Here is a 22795-nt window from a genome sequence, read left to right on the forward strand (position 1 = left end):
CACACACACACACACACACCCAACCCATCTTTAGAGAGGCAGATATTGCAAAGCAAATTGCAGATCGCACCTGATCGCGGGCCTCCAGCCTGTCCTGCTGTCACCAGCCCGTGACAGAGATCAATAGACTGGAGCAGTTACCATACCCAGAACTCTCCCCAGCCTCTGATCCTCCCTTCCACCGTTTCACTTATTTATTTCATTTATTTTTTTATTTCTTTTTTTTTACAGGCCACTCTGACATTTATGTGTGGGCTGGAAGTCTATCGAGGATGAGAAGGGCTCACACGCAGTGGGGCGAACAGCGAGCGTAAAATACTAGCAGTAGTGATTACAGCCGGTGAGGAGCACAAGTGGCTAGAAGTGTTTACACACCTCCGAGGACCATGCAGATTGATGGGGGTGGACGTTAAGGGGTGGTGGTGGGGGTTCACAAGGCCTTCTCCCGCACCGCTGGGGGAGCCAGATCGATTGGCTCCCTCACTTCCTCATAATGGGGTGGACAGTGCCACTAATAGGGAGCGATAAAGCAACTCTGTGGCCTGCTTTGCTACCTCCAAAAAAATGAAATAAATAAAATAAACGAAAAAAACAAATCTGCTGGAAAAAAAAAAGGCGCCATCCAGGGCACCATCCAGGAACCCGGCGGCAGGCCGCATAATATTTCAGCGCTAACGACTTTCTTCGGGAGTAAGGCTTTCAGCAAACGGGATCTCTCTTTCCTCCTCTCCATCCATCTCTCTCTCTCTCTCTCTCTCTCTCTCTGCATGTTCATTTTCTCTCTCTCTCTTTCTTTATGGACTGGTGTTAATGCGAGTGGGCGTTTTACAAGCATCTCACAGAAATGACAGCCTATTAAAAATCACGGCACTGAACTCTTTGCCCCCAGTGAGTAAAACAATGCAGTGGATTTGAATTCTTGCTCTTATTTGATCCCCTTCACCACACACACACCAAACACACACACACACACACACACACACACACACACACACTTCAAACTTAGGACCCTTAAAGGGGAAGGACAAGGTATGATATTTTCTCCTCTTTGACTAACTGCATTAAATAAGCATTAGTGTAGAAAACGTTGAGAAAAGTGCAGAGAGCAGAGAGGGAAACAAACGCTGCCCTTTGTTTGTTTATTCTATCCCCAGGGGATGACGGCAAAGAGAGAGAAAAAAAATAATTAGCATTCTTGTTCCCGCTATCTATAACCTTTCTCATTTTAGATGAATGTAACATGAACAATTACGGGCTTGTTGTGCCAAAGGATATGTTTCTCTTAGGGATGCATGATATATTGGCGGCCGATATATTATTGGCCGATAAGTGAAAAAATGAAAATATTATTATCGGTCCGATAACAGAATTCTGGCCGATAATTTGCGCCGATATAATAAGTCCTAATTTAGGCCTACGTAAGGTCCGTCTGGCTACACTGAGCTACTTAAGCTTGGTTGGCTATACTTTTTCCTCAATAAAATGTCAGCGGTGTGAATGTATTTCACCACTCAGCCCTATCTAGAGCCGTCTTGTGCTGGTGTGTTTGCACTTTACCGCGCTGATCGGGGAAACAAATAAGCAAACTCGTTAGTGGGACGAGTACATAAGTAGGCCTAGTTCTAAGTTGTGTTTTAGTATTATATTTGCATTAAGTTAGCTTGGGTTTTGTATTACTACCTAGAAATATGCTAACCATTCCTGCTTCAGTTCCAGACAGGTCATCATAATAAGTTATTAAAACCTTCGGGGCTAACCCCTTTCATTTCTGCTGCAGCAGGTTGTGCGCAACAGAGTAGACAAACATAAGACACAGTCTGTGGAGTTGCAGCTTTATTCAGTTGAAACTAAACATAAGTTTCCCTCACAAACTCTGATTTGGTCACTATACTGTAGCTTATTCCCAGCTGAGCCGTTTATGAGCGTTTAGTCCTAAATTAAATTCATAGATTAGATTCATTAGATTCATACTCTCTAGCCACTCACTCGCAATTCACTGACGTCAGGTTCACTTAAAGGAGCCACACATACTGTAGGGCTAGGCTACTGTTATGTTGTTGACTGCCGCACTATTGAGGACTATTTTGAGTTCTGTCCATCATTTGGTGGTAGGTAAAATTACTGCAATAAAATTATGCTTATTAAATGCTTTCCCCAAATCACTTTCACAATTTTTTTCCAAGAGTAATATTATCGGTTATCGTATCGGTATCGGCCACAACAAACCAATAAATATCGGTTATCGTTATCGGCCCTAAAATTCCATATCGGTGCATCTCTGCTACTGTAAAAGCCTGTGATGTGGACAAATCTTTTCAACTTCCCAGCATTAAAAACCCACACATGCATTACGCATATGCACGGTCTTCTTTTCGATCAGATCGATAAGGCCTTTATGCATTCATTACCTTACCGCATTTAAAGAAGTAAGGGTATAGGCTACAAAAGGGTAATGGAGTGCAAACAGGGGTGAGACCTCCCAAGAACAGCCCCACCCATACTGCTAAAGTAGTTTAGCATTGCAAGGCCATCTCAGCGAGTCTGTCACAGCAGTAAAAAACTCTTCCAGCGCTCAGCACGGGTACCACTGTTCCCGGGCTCTGAAGGACAAAAACCCATATCTTAAGTCGGGCTACTCAGCACGGGATTTGGCTAGGGAACCGGAACACAGGGCCGCTTAATGTTCTGCCATCCTCAGACCCTCCCGCCCCCCAACCTCATTCTCCGGCTCCTCAGTAACTCCAATGGTAATCGTAGCTTGAGAAACTTCTCATCCGTGGGTGATAGCCTTGAGCTCATTAGCCTCAGCAGTTCATTACCGCGGGGCCTGGAGATTACCACTGCTGTTCGCGGACTCCCATTGACAGGGGAGCGACTCGTGCATGGGAGAGCGAGGCCTCCATTCTTCCCTCGTCTGAAAAGAGACGACATGAGACAGACAGACAGACGACGGGGCTGAGAGCAGCCAGAAATGGAGCCTTAATGTCTCCCCTTTTTTTCTTCTTTGATTCAATAGCGTCCCGAGCGGAGATGATAAATATGGACTGTGCACAAATGCCGCGAGCCGTCAAATTGTACGGCAATAAATGTTCCAGGAGAGACAAAAAAAAGACTGTTATTTCTTTCTTCCCTTTTCCTTTTTTTGAAGTGCCGTGTGCGTGATGTTCCTTTTTGAAGACAACTGTGTGGCATCCCAGGGAGATTACTCAAGAATAATAGAGATGCCTTCATCTTTGCATGCTTCCCTTTTTGATTCAGTGATTTGTCAGAGTAAGTGGGTAGAAAAAGAACATATGTCAGATCTAGTCACCCAAACATATGATGTCTTCTTTTTAATAAAAAAAAGGAATAGAGCAGAGATGTGGCACTAAAAGCTATGCATTAGTAAGCACTCAAAGTCGGAGGCAATAAAATGCACAAATAACACTCCGTCTTTCGGACATTATGAAGGCGAGAGGAAGTGACACGTGAACCTTTCGTGGGGCTGAACGCTTGACCAGACTGTCTTAAACTTTGTAAACTGTGAGAGCCATAGGACTTGGGACATTCTAAAACGATTAACTTGATGGGAAATGTGATGGCAGTCTTGACTGAGGGAGGGTGGCGGCTCTGTCCTGTCCTCTGTAATACAGACTGATGATAGGGGTCAGGAGCCGCACGGAAAACAAACTGACACGAGAGACTTCACCCCCGGATCGCTCAACTCAAGCGACAGTCCATGGCAGAGCAGTGGTCTGTCTGGCGCACCCAGACAAATATCCCGATGCACTCCGACAGACGCATAAACAAAGCCGCCGACGGAGAAGACTTGGAAGGACAGCCGGCGCGCAGAGAGAGAAAGGGAAGTGATATGGAAACAGCGATGCAGACGCTTTCTTTTTTCCGTTAAATCCACTCCTGGGAACGGGAGTAGTGTCTCGCTACTCTCACTCTTTTTCCTCTCTCCTTCTGCCTCGTTGTCTCGACGCATTAAATGAGATCCGCTGGACATAAAAAGTCGGAGCTCGACTCGGGATGAGTCGCAGACAGACAGAACTGGAAATAGGATTTAATCTGACAGAGGCGAAGCAACAGGACGGCAGGCTCCTACTGCCTGGGCTGCTGCACGCCGCTTAGACAGATTTTCTTTGTACTTTCCGAAAAAGGAAAAAGCACTCCTCAGAAGACATGTTCACGTCAGACGGCATACACCCGCAGTGTAACCGTGGGTTCTTGGGGGTACTTGATCTTTGTGGGGGAAAAAAAGAGACTCCGAACTTTGCTAAGTTTTGACATGGTACAGTACAAATGGAATCCTCGTTAAAATAAAACTTGGGCCATGTCTGTGTATCACTTTTAAACATTTGTAAAAGATAAGACACAAAGAATCCAGATTGGCATCCAAATCCAGTGTCGGACTACTCATCTTCAACCATTAGACCTTAACACGATTCTAGTTCCTGTGCGTAGCTGACAGGCCGCGTTGGTTGATTGGCAGACACTTGAATGAATGGAAAAGTATAGACTGATAATGAGAGAGAAAGAGGTTAGTCAGTGAGTATACAGTACACAAGAGCCTCATGATGAGTTTCTAAAAAAAACTCTGTGCACTACTCTGCATAACTGCACTGCATTGCAAACCATCTATATCTGCTGATGACAGCAAACTGACAATATTACTTGTTTAAACACACACGCTAATTAGTGCACCCACAAGCTTGTTTATGAACATGCTGTTTAGTCTTTATTCAGGTCTTCCTTTTCAACAAAAGTGTGACGTACACATGAAGGCTCTATACGAGTCATTGCCTGGGCCAGGCATTCTGTAAATACACCCAATCTCCTCACCCCCCAAGCTGTATTAGTTAACACAGTTTATTGCAGAATCACAACTTCCTGTTAACTCAGATTATTTATAGCAAACGCACTCTGCTTCTCAGATTGCGATTCTGCCTTGCACATTCTGTCAAAGTTTGGGCACACGGAAAGGCTTGTTTGCATATATTTGCATCCAATTAGCACATCAAACCTTATGACTTGAAAGGGGCGCCTTGTCAAGAAGTGCTTTGCATCTCTCTCTCGTACCCCTTCTTTCTCTCTCCTCTCCCCTCTCTTGTGTTCCCTCTCTTCCAACTCCATTAGGAATGTTTCGATTAAAAGAACAATTAGATAAGTTTAACCTCTCACAAGAGAGGAATTACATCGTTCTTGATGTGCATGCTTGTAAATGGGGTTTATGTTTGTGTGTGTGTGTGTGTGTGTGAAACGTGTTTGTACAGTTCACAGTCATGACTAAGGTTCTCGGTAAATTTGCTTGGACTATGTTTGGCTTCAACTCTCACGAGCGGAAACGGAAGCAAACGTTTGTGCTGAGGCTTACTTACCCTCCTTTCCCGAAGTGCAATAGATGTGCGATTTTCTTGTTTGCCCTGTTTAGCGGTATGTGAGGAGGAGACGGACGCGTGTGGTTGACTAGCTGAATTGCATTAATTTGACTCAACAACGATGTCAACACAAATCAGTCAGGCATTCGAGTCTCCTGCAAACTCGCACTGAGCCGTTAAACAAGTGCCCAAACAATTAATCAACTTGTAATTACGAGCACTATTTAACTGGAACTTTGCTTTGAAAAGAACCCTGACTTTGGCAGCAATGAGGACGGGAATAAAGCCCTTTCATTGCGCATCCTGTGTCATCTTGCCAATAAATAAATATCTGTGTTTGTATGGACATTTAGCCTACGGTGCTTGTCTAATGACTGCCAATTAAATGCTTACTGAATTAATCGAGTGCAATGTACAGGATCATGTCATTTGTACACTATCATTTTCACATTGCTCCACAGCTATAACCCAAAGCAGTTCATGTGAAGTGAATCCAGACCAAAAAATGAGAAAACTAAAAAATATTCTAAGACAATGACAATTGATAAGACAAGAGAAAAGGGATTTAAACATGCCAATAATGTCCCATGTGGAACAATTATACACTCAGAGTGGTTCCACTTCGACAAAGTTCCTAAACCTGCAGGCAAAGACTTCATTAAGGCCTTAGTCATCATGACCTTAATTGATCCAACACACTGAGGTGGGAGGTCATTAAACAGAGGCTTGGGAATAAATGGCCTTCCCCCTGGGAACCATTACCTTGTCAGTCACTTACGTACGCCTCCAGCATGAAAGATTACACAGATCATAACTGGCAGCAAATCGCCACTTCAACCATATGTCGAAGTCACATGCGTGTTCCGGCAGTACAGGAGTGGGCTGTCACGTGGTAAGTCATTCGGGGGAGGGGGTGGGTGGTGGTGGACGGGATGAAGCAACATTCAATTACGAGTGACAGGTCTCGGCTCATTTCCATGTCAGGCTCACAATGGCACTCCGTCAGGCGACCGAGGGGCGTTAAATCAAGTCGAAGAGCAGAGAGAGAGCGCTCGCCATTTCATTCCTGAGTCATCACCCTGCTGGAGGTGAGGTGGAAGTGCACATGACAGCTTTTTTTTTTGTGTGCAAGGAGGAAAAAAAAACACGACAGAACAACATTTCCAAAAAGAGAGGAACACAAAAAGGCGAAAGCCTTTTTTTTTCCCTGCTCGAAAAAGTCCCTCGGCTGTGTTGTGTGAGACGGGCGTGAAATGAAGGTCCTGACGGGACACGGCATCGGGCTCAACCTCCGGTGACGTGACCACAATATCCCCACCCCCTAACCCCTTAAGTGTGCCCATCTGATATCATTAGAGGACATTTATTCCCCCTTTCTCTCACTGTTAGCTCACTTACAATGATTAATTACGTCAAGCTCTTTCTCTGACAACTCGCCTCACTCGGGGGAGAGATACTCGCCTCCCTCCTCTGTCTCTCTGTCTCGTTCTATCACTCTCCCCTTCACTCCTCTCAATTCGATTCAAATTCAATTCTGCGAGCGTTCCATCTGCTTTCGTTGCCGTGGCACTCCTGGGCCACACCTGCGGAAAAAAACAACAACAACGCCGCACCAATAAAAACAAACAGCGCCACCTATAAACAGCGCTACTGCAGGTCAAAGTGACAAGGCTGTGTGGCAGGGGAGAGGCTATAACACTGAAATGGGATAATGCCGCAGTGTTTCATGTGATTCATTCTACATATGTCAGCATTTGTTTCCTGTGTCGTTTCTTCTCTGTGTTTATAAGCGCACACTGTCTCCTCTCATCACTCTTTCAGTATTTTTTTTTAAGGTACATGTCAGTCTGTCTCCTGCTATCTCCATGAAACACCCTATCTCTCTCTCTCTCTCTCTCTCTCTCTCTCTCTCTCCCCCGCTCTCTCTTATACTCCCCTTATCCTCGCTTCCCCATTTCTCAGAAGCATTTTGAACGCCAGTCACATATTCTCTCTGTCTCATAGGCGCACGCACACCCACATCCATACGCCCACAATCCCAACAACATCGACCCTCTCTCTTCTCAGTTTTTAAAAGCACTTCACCATGATTCTTCAGCAGATGCTGTTGCCTGTGTGTCTGTACTGTATGTGTGTATGTGTGTGTGTGTGTGTGTGTGTGTGTGTGTGTGTGTGTGTGTGCGTGCGTGCGTGCATGTGTGTGTGTGTGTGTGTGTGTGTGCATGCGTGTGTATGTGTGTGTGCGTGCGTGCGTGCATATGTGCGTATGAACGTGTGTGCGTGCGTGCGTGCGTGCGTGCGTGCATATGTGTGTATGTGTGTATGTGTGTGTGTGTGTGCGTGCGTGCGTGCGTGCGTGTGTGTGTGCGTGTGTGGAGAATGTTCTCCGTGTGAACGCCGCCCCCTCACACACACCCCACGCTGCCTCCCTCATCCCTCTCAGCTTGCCAGGCTTCCGCTGCCGCCGCCGCCGCTCTTGACACTAACGAATCCCCTCCTCCTATCCAAACAGACGCAGACATGTGTCTTGTGTTTAAACACACACCCCTCAATTACACACACTGCGCGCGCGCCGCACGCCTGTGTCGGTGGTGGTGTCTGTAAGTGTGTGTGTGTGTGTGTGTGTGTGTGTGTGTGTGTCTGTGTGTCTGTGTGTGTCTGTCCACTGTGTAAGTAATCCACTTAAACAGCCGGAAATGAAAAAGACCCACAGATGTTCTGCCTCGGTGCCAGCTGAGCTGCCGAAAGGAAGGAGGAGACCTGCGGGCTGCTTTTTTTCGTGCCCGGCTGCGGTAGGCGAACGTGGACGACGCTCGACGGCTGGCCCGCGCCAACTGCCTTGTTATATGTCGCGCGCACGCTGCTCCATTTAACGGCAAATGTGTCGTTAAATAGCGCTGTGTAGCCTAGTGCATCCAGCCATGGCATAACATGGTATAACGCTAAATCACTGCGCTGCCAAGCCTAATATATCTTAATCTATTTCAGCGCTGTTTGTAGTTTAATGTAGCATACTATAACTCTGAGGACAATATACTACCAAATACTGTTACATTATCAGAATATTGTGATATAATGATACCATGTGCTGCTTCAGCATAGCATAACATACTACTGCTGTGTGACAGCATAGACAGCAGCTATATCATAAGGCTTGAGGGCAATAAACACTGCATAATTCAGCCGTGTACATAAAGTCATTAGCGTTAACATAATTTAGCCGTGTTAAGCGATAAACAGAGCAGACCCCCTGCATGTGCCAGAAAACTCATGTACGGCAGCCCAACTGAAGACAAATTGGATTCTTTTATTTTGCCTCACATTCCAGGTGAAACCGGAAAAAAGACGCCACACGGTTTCCTCGTGGGGATTTATGCAGTGCTGCACACATGAAAGTGGATTGGGATGGGGAGAGGAAGCAGTGAGACTGGTTCCCTGTAGGACAAGAAAAAGACGAGGACAACGATGGCAACGGCGTGGATTAACGCACGTCGTCGAAATCTGACGCGCGGTGACAATTTAATCGCCGACTGGTTCCTCGTTGATGGAATAAAAATGAAGACGGGAAAAAAAAAGATTTTTTAAAAAAGGATGAGTGAGAACCAGAACGTCCCCATCATTAATATGAGTCATTTGCTCTTGTTCCCTTGGTCATATCTTGTTAATATGGCTGTTAGGGGCCTACAGATGGATATGCTGTATGCATTATATGTGTATTTCGTTATCATTTGTGCTCACTGTCCTTGTGTGCAGAGCAATCTCCTCTATCAGATTTGCTGGCACATTGTGCAGAAAAATCCTATTTATTCATTAAATTCTCTCTCCTTCTCTCTCTTCCATCTTTTTCGGCTTATCCATTCATTTCCTGGAAATGCACCTCTCCAGAGGGTGGAGATGGTGTAAAAATCTCTGTACAGAGCAATATGCTCTCCTAGATCACTCTCCCCCCTCCCCCTCTCTCTCTCCCTCCCTCTCTTTCTCCCTCTCTCTCTCTCTCCATCTCTCTCCCTCTCGGTCTCTTTGTGTGAAGATTATTAATCTATTATGGATCTGAGCTGAAGTCTGCAATGTTTTAAGGATTGCATGCTGCCTCTCACTCATGTGCTATGCACTCAAGGGGGCAGGTGAGTGGAGACTGTTGCCTACCCATTCAAGCCTTCAGCGATATTGACTGATGCAACCTCAAAGTTCAGTAGCAAGCTACTCTACAGGCGCTCTCTCTTTTAGGCATTTGCTGTGCTCTTGCCAAAGTGACTCACCAAAGCCCTTATTATGCCATCACAAGAATGTATACTGTCAGGCTCAATGCGGTTAGGATGAGCTACATCCACTGAGTGGTCAATATAGCCTTCGGCATTATCTCTTTATGTCGGTGGACATACGTTGAGATGGAAATAAAAACGGGCAGGAACGGGACGCATGGAACGCGCCATACATATTTCTCCTGACAGCGGCCGAGGCCGTGGTTAAGTATGTTTCAGGCACGTCGTTATTTCTGTGACGGATGAATGGCGATAGTGAGGTCCGTCAGCCTAACGGTGGCCGAGGGAGCCGTAAACGGGCGCGGATCATTCAGAAAGCCTCCCCGCACGAGGAGCCATCCATCTGCATCTGCTCACTCGCTCCCTCTCGTCTCGTCTCATCTCGTCTCGCGAGGCAACAATAACAACAGCAGCAACAGCAGCAGCAACAGGGCCGGCGGAGACGGGAGGCTGCCACAAATCTCCATCTCTCTCCTCTCTCTTCCCCTCTTCTTCCATCCCTCCCCTCTCCTCCTCCCTTTGCCTCTCTGTTTTTCACCTCTCCCATCTCCTCCTCCCTTCTCCTCCACTCTCCCTTTCTCCTCCTCCGTCTTCTACCTTTCCTCTGGTGGGTGGATGTCTTGACAGTAACCGTCTCGTACCGACGGACGGCAGGGGGAAATGATGGAGCAGAAAGGGCGGGGCATGTATGCACTCCCTTTAGCCCCAATACCAAGCAGACGCGCGATGCACCACACTGTTGGGGAAAATAAAGACAAAAATCGAATCCTCGGCTCACGGAACACATGTCCGTATCAAAGACCATGGGTATCTGCAAAATCTCATTAGTGTTAATTCCCCTAGTCTTTCTCTCTCTCACTCTCTCTCTCTCACTCTCTCTCTCACTCTCTCTCTCTTTCGCTCTCTCTTCTCTCTCTCTCTCTCTCTCTCTCTCACTCTCTCTCTCTCTTCCTCTTCCTCGCTCTCTTTTTCTCTCTCTCCACCACTGGCTGTCTTTCATTTTCTCACTTGTTTTCTTTGATTGCTGTTCGTTAGCTCCGAGGCACACTGAGCACACAGCAACAGGAGCCGAGCAGCGCAGAGCAGCATCTTTGAAAAATCTACTACATTCACAGACTCTGCATCCACCCCCCCCCCCCCCCCGAAATGCAATCGATAAAGATTGGTGAATTGTTTTTCTTTTTCTTTTTGTATCGTGTCTTTTCCACAGGTGGGCCGGGAGAGATTGTGGATGCCTGATCTACTTTCAGTCGTCTCTACAACCCTCCTCAAAACCCAGAGAGAGAGATATAAGGGTGGGGGTAGAGAAAGGTGAAGGGAAGGAGGTGTTTCTCGAAGAAGCTCGAAATAACCCCACACTGGAGTCAAGATGAGAAACCGGCAATTATTCTCTCAAAAGCAGAGCCGCTCCAGTCTCGGAGGGCGTCGGGTGGTGGTGGTGGTGGTGGTGGTGGTGGTGGTGGTGGGGGCGAGCGTGTGGGACAGCTACGTCGGCGATCGTGGGGTGAGTCGCTTAGTCTGTCGGCCCGAGACTGGATGTGTCTGTAATTATACCCTTGAGTATGGCTGGAGAAATCCCAGAGCTTTCATACGCTTGTCACATTCGGGACATCTGAGCGAAAAGTCTGCTACCGTCATGCTCCTTCTCTCTTCTTGCCTTCCTCGTGTCCTCGCTGCCTCGTGTCCTCGCTGCCTCGTGTCCTCGCTGCCTTGCTCCCACTGCATAGGCGTCACAGCAATTAAGGACACAGAGCTTGTCCCCCGGAGTTTCCTAGCAAAGGCACTTAAAATGATGCTTGTCCTTTTTTCATTTTGGTTTGTGTGTGTTTTTTTTTTCTCATGTGTGTCGTCTTTTATTGTTTGTTTGTTTACTAAGAAAGCCATAAAGATGAAGTTCCCCAGTGGGGTGAGTCTTGCGATGGGGCTTTGGGAGAACTTGGGCAGGTAAAAGAGACTTCCAAAGTAAACGGAGATATATTTATTCCCTCCCAACACACACACACACACACACACACACACACACACACACACACACACACACACACACATACAAATGATCTACAAACTATTCCCAAGACATTTACACACACACACACACACACACAATCACACTCACACAAGACAATACACACACACACACATACATGACTGACACTGAGCATAGACACATATTATCAAACATGTACAGTACACAGCAACAGCCAACTTCTCCCTTCCTCCTTTCCCTCTCTCTCTCTCTCTCTCTCTCACACACACACACACACACATAAACACACACACACAGTGGAATGAGTCTTGCGATGGGGTTTTGGGAGAACTTACATGGGCAGGTAAAAGACCAAAGTGCCAAAGTAAACGGAGAGATACCTATTCCCTCCCAACAACACACACACACACACACACACACACATACAAATAATCTACAAACTATTCATTCAAGACTTTTATACACACACACACACACACACACACACACACACACACACACACACACACACACACATACAGACATGACTGACACCTGTGCATAGACACATATTATCAAACATGTACAGTACACAGCAACAGCCAACTTCTCCCTTCTTCCTTTCTCTCTCTCTCTCTCTCTCTCTCTCTCTCTCACACACACACACACACACACACACACACACACACACACACACATAGCCGTAGCCTTACCTGCAGTGCCTGTGCACCCCTGCCACAGTTTCGATGATGAAGCACTCTCCCTCATTCAGGCAGAAGGCCAGATCTTTGTCTTGGCAGCGCTTGAAATGCTCCGAGCGTGGCGTTGGGTTGGTTGGAGCTGCTGCGTTGAAAAAGGGGGGGGGGGGGGGGGGAAACACAAACAAAGCAGAGAGAGAATGTTAAAAAAAACGACATGGGCCAGAGGAAAAGAAAGAAAGAAAAGAAACGAGGGAATAAAAAAACAAGACAGAGTGGGGAAAGGAGGAGAGAGATTAATCAGATGGGAATAATCAATCGTCCTCCATTACCTCCTCCCAAGGCAGGAGAATAAACTCACATTTAGCTCTATTTCAGCTCACAGCCAATTGAACCTAACGCTCAGCACATGACATGAAATGCGTACAAATTTTTTTTTTTTTCCCCGCCAGTTATAAAAACGGGATGTGGGGAACGAGGGGTGACTTAGCAATTATGCAAAGTTCATGGAACAAGATATTAAACACAAACACACAGACACAGACACAGACACACACACACACACACACACACACACACACACACACGTTTGCCAGGGTTAACTGTGGGTCAGATGAATTGGGCTTTATCTGAAACCAGTTGTGTCCAGCCTGTTCCCTCTCACAGTGGATGGACATGGCTGTGTAAGTGACATGCTGGTCACACGGGCCCCGTGTGCCCAACAACAACAACAACAACAACAACATCAGCGGCCGCGGTGTCAACGTCAACAAACAGAGAGGGTTGGAGGCGAGAGAGGAGAAGAGAGGAGTGAAGGAGGAGGAGGAGGAGAAGAGGAGAGGATCGCTCGGGTCAGCTGTGTGTGGCCAGACTTAGCTGGAACGATGATGGATTGATATGCGGCAGTGACAGGAAAGAACCAAGCAGCTTCACGTGGGCTTCTTGAGTAAGCTCATGAGGCCAAGGATGGCATTTCACTGTATTGGGGGGATGGAGGGGGGGTGTCAGTGTGTAAAAAACGTGTGTTAGCTGAGTGCTTTGACTGTGTCTGTGAGTGTATGTGAGCGTGTGTATATTTGTATATGTGTGTGATGCTCTTGAGTGAGTGCGTGTATGTTTTGCATCGCGTGCTCTGGCAGGCATGCCGAGGCTGTGTCCTTTTGACAGAGCTGTGGCTGGGGAGGGCTCTATTGCATTGATCCCTGTTAAGCTGACCCTGCTCTCTTCCTCCCTTCCTTCCTCTCTCTCTCTCTCTCTCTCTCTCTCTCTCTCTCTCTCTCTGTGTGTGTCTCCTGGCTGTTGCATCGCAGCTATGTGCAGTTGCTGCAATGCAGGTGTTCTGCCTCACTGCGTACACAAGAGCCTCCAGCGCTGGCTTGCCAAAGTCCAGCACTCCACGCGGACCCTACATGGTCACACACTCCGCCCATGGCCAGGCCAGGCCACGAACAACTCAACTCAACAGAACTCAACCTAACTCATCTCGATACAACTCCGCTCGCTAATGAACATCTACTGAACTGGACCCAAGTCAGTGGAACGCAACTTAACTCAACTCAACTCAGTAGAACTCTAGTCTGTAATGAACAAGTTCTAGGAGCAGTGCTTATTCAAGCCATGGTGGAGTTTGTTTATATTAAGCAGGGTTACAGACTTTTTGTATGACTGACAATTTTGCAAGACAGTGAGACACTGTTTTGTTAAGTTTTTTTCCATTTAGAGTGCTGTAGTGTTATCTTTTTATGGTAGGCAGGTTTGAGCTGACATTGCTTTCCACTGCAATAGGTCACTGTCAAAGGAACCTTTACCATCATCATAAAACAATCATAAAAGCAGGAAACTATAGTGATAACATAAAAATCTAACATAAAATATGCTGATGAGATGCTGTATTTGCAATAATACGCAATGTGAACATAATTTTTCTTCTAGTGTAGTACACTCTCATTATTGTGGGACCACAAAAGAATAAAACTAGCAAATAGCTGCTACTGCTGATTTCTGTTAAAAGGAAAATACAATTTTGGTGGAAGATTAATATTATTTGAGATAATCGGCCAATCAAATTAGACTCCTACCTGCTATGCTCCTGAAGCAATGTGTTGATTGGCAATGTGTTGGTGTTTTCTATGACTAAGGCTTAATGACTGTGTTTGCTTTCCATTTGCAGAGGATATTTATAGGATATTTATAGGATATTTTTACACACATACAGTACACGGAACAGAAGGCAAGAGGAACATGGTGATTAATTCGCTAAATTTGACAAGTACATTGGATTAGAATTACGGACTGTGCACTTCAAAGCACTCATCTGTAACACCATGGAACCTAATTTAAATGATGAGCAAAGTGCAAAGTCACTCAGGGGGCAGTGTCTCATTCTTGAAGTAAAGCTATTGTGTTGCGTGTGCCAGTACTGAGCTGCCTGACCCACTGATGCTTGGTGCTGAGGATCTTCCTTGAGGTATTAAATTAGCAAATAGATTTTGCCTCCTTATTAAATTAGTTTTAGTTAGACCTTAGACATTGCACTTGGCCCACCAATTTAAATTGGGACTGTATGTCAAAGATGTAGTTATTGTCAGTGTATGCTCTACAACAGCCCAATACAGTTTCTTTTGGAGTGACCTGTATTACTGTCAGTTTTTATCATTGCATTAATATGCGCATGGACTCAGGCTTTAGTTGTCCACTGTGAAGGGTCTCCATGGGCAACACATGAATTATGGCTCAGATAATTTCCCCAGCCACTGATCAAAGGTTAGTTATTTTTATGCCGTGTAGTGAAAATAGAAAATGGAACACAAACTCAACACACTCAGTTCTGAGTGCACGCATGTCCTCACTTTCCTTTGCCACCAAATGGCCTCTCTTCTCTTTCACCAAAACCCCGCTTCAATCAGTGGGCATCTGTGCGGATCACGTGTTCAAGGGGCAGGGACGGGTCTCGTTATTGCTTACAGCCCCTGAGCTTGACAAAGAAGGCTAATGGTGGGCTCCCTTAGTTTGATCAGCGAGGAAGAAAAAAAAAAAAAAGACTTTGCACGAGGCAGAATAAAGTCATACCATCTTGCGACCGAATCTTCCGGTTCAAATGAAAGGCAGAGAGAGATGCTGGGGGAGAGTACACATAATAAATGCATGACCCTGGATCTTCTCCAGGGACACGAGGCATTTATTGAATTAATGAACACGCTGATCGATGCAGGGGGGTTCTGATGAGCTATTAGGGAATCAGCTTTATTATATGACTGATCGTTGATGAGGTTATTAAAACACGCAAGTGTGGAAAAACGGTACAGGTGGGTGGGGGTGGGGGTGGGGCAGGCCTAGAGGGAATGCCGTTTTCACTTGGGGACTCGACCGCTGTCGTCTGTATACTGCTGCCGTGGCCGTTGCAGCCAATCGACGTGCCGCTGAAAAGCCATGCCGGAAAAAAAACACAAAAAAACGAAAGCTCTCAGGATCCGACCCGAAAGGCTCGGGCTAATTAGGACTACAGCACAATAAAGATTTCTTTTAAGTCCCAGACGTGTTGCTTCGGATAAAAAGACAGAACATTTGTTTTTCCCCCACTCCAAACCCTGTGCGGTTTCAGCTTTTTTACAGTCAGTTCATACATTCATGTGGTATACATCTGTGAGACCTCAGCAAACAAACGCAACAGTGTCGATGATCGGAAGACTTCCCGCAGAGTTTTCTAAGGACTGGTGGTCTGAATATTTTACATTTCATAAAACAATGTATAATCATATTTATGCATACTGGCTTTCTGCTACACAGCCTTTGGTAGACCACTAAACAATATCCATGACTCAGAGAGCAAAATATTTGAAAATGACTGCCATTGTGTACCCTGGAAACTCCAGAGTTCTCGCAAGAGCACAATTTGAATTGTCTCTGCGAGACACTCTGGCAATAAGTATGATGCATGTTACTTTTGCCACTTGTATTGCGGGGAGCCAATCACATTAGTGTATCTGATAAAGGCGGGCCAGAGGCTAGCTAAACAGATGACAGTCGTAGTGTTATCCAATTGCGTCAAAGTCCAGAATCTGCCAGTAAACATTGGTCGTATTGTGTTATTCAATTGTGTGCAGTGAATGGAATGTTCTGTACACATTCTGAGCGCCAGACTTAATGCATGTGATGTGTCTGGACGTCTTTTTTTGGAGATGTCACTTGGGCCTGATGTGTTAATTGCCAACACTCCCTTGTTCTTGTCGACGAGAGAGAGAGAGAGAGAGAACCCCCCTCCCATAAAAAAAACCTACCACCCCCCACCCATTCCCTCAACACTTTTCACATACACTCTGCTGAGAAGTGATTCATCTCAGATCCTTTGAAATTAGCCTCACAATTTTTTCCACACACGCACACACACACACACACACACACTCGCTCAAAGCAATCTACACCACTTAATTCCCATGATGAAAGTTAAGAAATAGCCTTGCAGCGGCAGCTCTGAATTGAATCATAACCCCCTCAGGGTCATTCAAACTGAAATCACACTGACATGGAGACATTTTGCACTGCCAGTCAGATGCCTTCTGACTTACTGGAACCCAACCTTGCAAAATGTAGTTGGAAGGCGATTGCATATTTCGATTAGCCTTTTACTAACTCTCAAACAGAAGTAGAGATAAAAAGCAGACTAAAAACAACACACATGGCCTTCATGAATGAAACATGCGTATGTAGTTGCTAACTGATATAATATTAAAACCATTATGCATAATCACATAAAAGCAATGGGGACAATCGGCATGTTCTTTTTTTTGTTTTACTTTCTTTTTGAGAGGGGAATTTAACACAAACACGCCCCACCATTTGAGTACAACACTACTACAATTCCCAAGGTTCAAGTTAATTCGGTTTTGAGAGGGAATACCCTCTCCAAAATCACATCACAACAAAATCCTATTCATACACTCAGACTCTGCATATTAAAACACACACACACACACCCTCACACACAACACTCACTCACAAACACACACACACACACAAAGGCACATACACACACACACCCACACATACAGATTCTCATCCTCAAAGTCACCACAGAGACACTGGTGTACATTAACATTTGTACCATTTTCCTGAATGCCTACCCAGTAATCACCCTGCTCATTAGAGAGCCCTCTGTGCAGCGAGCCTCCTGAGAGACTCCTGGGAAAACTCGCAGTGTTTACAGCCGAGCACATCAAACGAAGCACATATAAAAGAGAAGAGAGAGACAGACAGACAGACACACAGACAGAGAGAGAGGGAGAGAGAGAGAGAGAGAGGAAGAGAGCTTGTGCATCTGTCTGAGGGAGAGAGTGAGTAAGTGAGAGAGGGTGTTTGTATGTGTGTGGCAGAGAGCAAGTGAGTGAAGGAGAATGAAGGGGAGAGAGAGAAAAAGTGATGCATCTGTGTAAGGGAGAGAGAGAGAGTTTGTATGTGGGTGACAGATACAGAGAGAAGTGAAGGAAGAGAGAGAGAGGAGAGGAGAGAAAAAGAGCGAGACAGTGTCCTCTGAGAATGCTGAGCTTCTCTTCCCAGCATGCAGTTCTGCCCTCACAATCTCTGCGCAGTGAACTTTCTCTCCGCGCCACAAAGCAACTGAGTTACTAAAAATCATCTCTAGCCTGAGCCCGAATCAGTGACCTCATGACATAACCTTGGCTTTTCAGTCGCACATTATCCAATCACAGATGACTTCCTCCAGTGAATATGAATCGCACTTCTCTTTCTTCTCCTCCCTGCAAGTCCTGTGAGCGATTGCGCTATACCTCCTTGCTAACGTTAATGCTAACGCCTCACAAGTTGACCTCTTGTATTGCCATGACAACCACTACACCGTTCCCTGCCCCCCCCTCTTCATTGCTGCTTTGCCATGTTGCGGACCTTGTTTTAGGTTGAGTGCCTGGCTACTGAGGTCAGGCTGGGAAGTTCTTAAGAGTTCAGGGACATGCTAGCCCTGCCCGGCTCTGTCCATCAATCTGATCTGTCTTTCGGAGACAAGTGGTGACCGGTGGGGAGCTGGGAGGAGCAAGGTCCAAAAAAAAGTGTGTGTGTGTGTGCTTCTCACAACTAGTTATATAGCATGGCATGGGCATTGGTACACAAAAAAACCACACACACTCACTCACACACACACACACACACACATTATTTTCCTCTACAAATCCCTCCAAAACACATGCGGTCTCACCACACGCCCACATACACACACACAAACACACACTCTCGTCCCTCTGCAACCACCCACAACCCCCTCCCTCCACCACACACACACCTTGACAGCTTGTGATGGGTTTGTGCAGAGACATCTGTCAGCCTGTAAACACAGTAACAGTGCGTCCTGTCCTTCACCGGTCACACTGACAGACCCTGGGGGCAGAGTGCTGTGTGTGTGTGTGTGTGTATGTGTGTGTGTGTGTATGTGTGTGTGTGTGTGTGTGTGTGTGTGTTTGTGTGTGTATGTGTGTGTGTGTGTGTATGTGTGTGCGTGTGTGTGTGTGTTTGTGTGTGTGTGTGTGTATGTGTGTGTGTGTGTGTGTATGTGTGTGCGTGTGTGTGTGTGTGTGTGCGCATAGCCAGATCCTAAACGCAGCAGCTTTTTTCCTTCCTCCTGGCGAGAGCCCGAAATGATCCCTCCCTCTCTCTCTCTTTCTATCTCTCTCTCTCTCCCTCCCTCTCTCCCTCTCTCTCTCTCTCTCTCCCTCCCTGACTGCCTCCTCCAAAATAACAATAGATAGTGTTTACCTGGACATGTCTCACACAGGCAATTTCCTAGCTTTTGTGCCAGTATGTGTTTCTGTGTGTTTGTGTATGTGTGTGTGTGTGTGTGTATGTGTGCGCATGTGTGTGCGCTCCGCTGTTAGAACCGAGGCTAATTTTTTTGCCTCCAGTTATGTTTGAATGGATATGTCTTTAGGCTTGTATTGTTTGGCTGGCTGTGCAGCTCTCCTGCACTTGGCTGTTGCTACAGCCCTGACAGGCTTTTTGGAGAGCAAACCAGTTAACCCTTCAGTCCTCCAGGCCGCTCCCCTTCTGGGCCAGAGTTAAACACCGTATTTCTCGAAGCCCTTCACAACGGTCCTCACACTCAAAAAGATTTTCACATGGCACAGAGAGAGGGGATAACAGCTGGAACATGCGTGAACCACATATGGTAGGGTCGATAAATATCCGCACATTTCTCTTCGCTAACAGCAGCTGTTATAAAGCACGGTGCCAGGTCAATACATGTTGTTAAACATAGCATATGTGAAATCTGTGCACGCTTATCAAATGCTTTATCACATATACCACTGGTGCACACATTAATAACTCTCACAATAAGCCTAATATGGCGTCATCTCTTATATATCATGAATCATTCATTATGGTACTGCGGCATAATCACCCAAGTCAGTTAAAATGAACATCTGTTGAGTACAGGCTTGTGCTAGGTCTAATTGAGGCATTGCAGTGTTTCTGTTTTGCGTTTCTTCGTTCAGTGTGTTTAAAGTCTCTCACATCGTCCTTTTTCATAAAAAAGTCTTCCCATCCCCTTTTTTCCAGGCTGAGATAGATGGTCATGACACATATGCGTGTGTGTCATATGTGTGTGTGGAGACCTATGAGTCTTCCTGCCACTCCTCTCCTCCCTCTCTCTTTCCTGTCTTTCCTTTCCTCCCTCTCTCTTTCCTGCCTCTCCTTTCCTCCCTCCTTCTTTCTCTCTGTATCTCTCTCCGTCGGTAATGTGTGTGAAGGGCGCTCATCTGGAAAGCATGAGGAGAACGGTTGCATAAGTTTTATGTATGTGTGTGTCTGTGTGTGTGTGTGTGTGTGTGTGTGTGTGTGTGTGTGTGTGTGTGTGTGTGAGAGAGATAGAGAGATAGAGAAAGCGTGTTGTCGAGGTGTGGCTAGCGGAAAGCGGAGGCACCGCTGCAGTCAGGGGAGACGTCCTCGTCCACTGACAGGCTGCCTAATGCGAGGCCAAACAAATGCATCTGTCCTCTTCCTCTGCTAACAAAAACCCAAATTCGTGAAAGAGACAGAGAGAGAGAGAGAGAAAGAGCAGAAGAGAGGGAGGGGTGAAGAGAGAGAGAGAAAGAGAGAGCCCTCTAAATTTAGATAACCCAGAATAAGCTTCCCAGTATGAGGTAAGGGCCTGCATAATGATGGGACTCAGTCAACGACAAAGAGCTTGGCGCTGCCGGATCAATGCCGCAGATTGCGGCATGAAAGCTCCCCTACTTCGTTTGTTATGACGTGAGATCGATCGGCTAATCTGCCCCGGCGCATTCGGGGGCTTCGGGGGGAAAAAAACTGAATTCACCGTGGCTGCCATGGCATGATGTATATGTTTGGAATAATGCATGTCCATAAGCATCGCGGGGAACAACACAAGGTCAAATGGCATCGTGTCTTGCAGAGAGCATTTTAGAGGTAGGCTACTAAATTGGCTTTGGTCATTATAAACAAAGAACAAAAAAAAGCAACTATGCATATAAAGAAGCCATTTTACTCCAGGGCCTCCACCTGAGGCCTTCCACCTACTTCTCTTGTTTCATTAGGGATCCATAGAAAACAACTGTAGCTCGGCTGCTCCAGCTCTCCTCATTTGGTATTCAATTATTATTTATCTCAACTTAAAGCTTAAAGAGATTGAATCAGACAGGTGTGACTCTGTTTAATGGCATCATAAATTTGCGCCACTGTGCAATAAACAAGCTGGTCCCCAGGTTGTTTTTTAGCCTTTAAAGTGCCACGCCAAAGCTTTTCACTAGCGCCACGTATTGATCTCAGTTTGTGAATTTTGATGAAGTCAGTAGAGTTTACTTCTGCTGTGGGCTGCTGGGGAGATACTAAATGTTCAGCAAGTTAACATGGTAGGGAACGTTCCATAACATTATGGGATGTTCCTTGCTTGTTGTCTTTATCACATCAAATCTAATCGTGAGGTCATACTTTTGTATCGGGTCTCGGGTACCAATAGTTTTAGTGAAATTAATTGGAAAAAACATTGAAAAATGGACCTAGACCTTGAACGTTTGGACTCATTTGACAAAACAGTTGTGTCAAAAATCATGGAGGCTTTAAAAGCCTGCATTCAGTCCATTTCATGTAAACTGCACACCCAAACACATTTGGCATTGAACTGGGTTGTACTGACAACCTTGTTTTGTTTCCCTTCCTCTGCTTTTTCTTTCATTTCATGTCTCCTTTCATTTCTGTTCCTTGCATTGGCCCATAAATTATACCAAATACCAATAAAGCGTCCCGAGAATATAATCTTCATAATGCACTGCTCTGCATATAAAACTAAATGCTCCAGGTTGGATCATTAATGATCTATACTGTGTATCATCACACTTATTGTGTGTAATCAGCTTGTAAGTGACATTCTATCTTACAAAAATATCAGAAGGCTAGACAACAAATAGTCATAACAATATTGATGCATAACGATAAATTCACATTATAGATCTGGTCGATTAGATGTGTGGAGGATTTTCTCCACTTTCACACTATTAATATGTCCATGTCCATTTCAGTCTATAACAGATGATCCATTGATCCACTGTGGGGCTGTAATAGCCCTATTTATGTGCATAACACAGCGGCAAAATCAGCCCTTTTAACAATCTAATCCAAAATGGTACAGCTACTTTATTACTCTGGGTGATTCTAATTCAAAGCAACCCTCAAATAGTCAGTACCTTGTAGTTTATAACAGCAACACCAAATTGATAACAGTGTGTGAAAAGGGCAAAAATACTCTGGGATTTGAAACGACTTCCACCTCTGCTTATTGACTTTGAGTCATTATTACTGCAAGAGACCCAGACTGTCACTGATACTCAGAGTTGTCAAATGTCAAATGTTTTCCTTTCATGTAATTTAAAGTTGTAGGAATGTCTCAGACATTTCTTAAATGACATCATTAGATAAAGCACCCTCTGGTGTACAAGGGCACGTGGTTGAAAGCACCTGTTTGGGAAAGTGTCATTTGAGACAAGAAGTATGATCCTCTTGTATCTTTTTACCGACAACTGTAGAGGACTTTTAGAAACGTTGGCATTGACGTGCGTCAGATGCCGGCAGTGGGCTTAGCTCCGTTAGAAGTACCGGTCATGGAGTTCTAAATTTTGGTGTCACTTGACGTGCGTCAGATGCCGCTCCAGTGGACGTTGGCCTGTAGTGTGTCACGCTCCTACGTAATGATCCATCACTCCCCCATCAGCCTCACATTTTGACAAGTGCATTGCATCCGCGCACTCATCTTAATAAGATAAAACTGGGACCAACAGCATGGCATGCTTGTATTCAGGTAAACTAACAAGCTTTTAGAGCCAACTTTAGTCTTACATCTCAGTTAAAAACAAGCAAAAGAGAAGAAAGATCTATACTGCATGACAGGTTTGTTACAGAAAGAATGTCAGTTCTATTTAGACTAGAGAATGCCTGTTTACTAATTCCAAAGGAGCTAGAAAACGTACAAGGGGAACAAACAACTTGACA

General features: G+C 45.6%; 1 protein-coding gene across 2 annotated transcripts in view; it reads right to left on the minus strand.

The window, feature by feature from the left end:
• nrg3b (neuregulin 3b) overlaps positions 1–22795 on the minus strand; it is a 166831-nt gene that overhangs the window by 51916 nt on the left and 92120 nt on the right. Inside the window, exon 2 of one of the 2 annotated variants that reach the window (XM_042083717.1) lies at positions 12305–12431. In XM_042083717.1, coding sequence (XP_041939651.1) covers positions 12305–12431 — 127 coding nt within the window. Of the gene's footprint in view, positions 1–12304; positions 12435–22795 lie in introns of both variants that reach the window. The other variant, XM_042083716.1, reaches the window with a different exon arrangement.

Source organism: Alosa sapidissima, chromosome 24 (genome assembly GCF_018492685.1).
Source record: "Alosa sapidissima isolate fAloSap1 chromosome 24, fAloSap1.pri, whole genome shotgun sequence".
Taxonomy (NCBI): Eukaryota; Metazoa; Chordata; class Actinopteri; order Clupeiformes; family Clupeidae; genus Alosa; species Alosa sapidissima.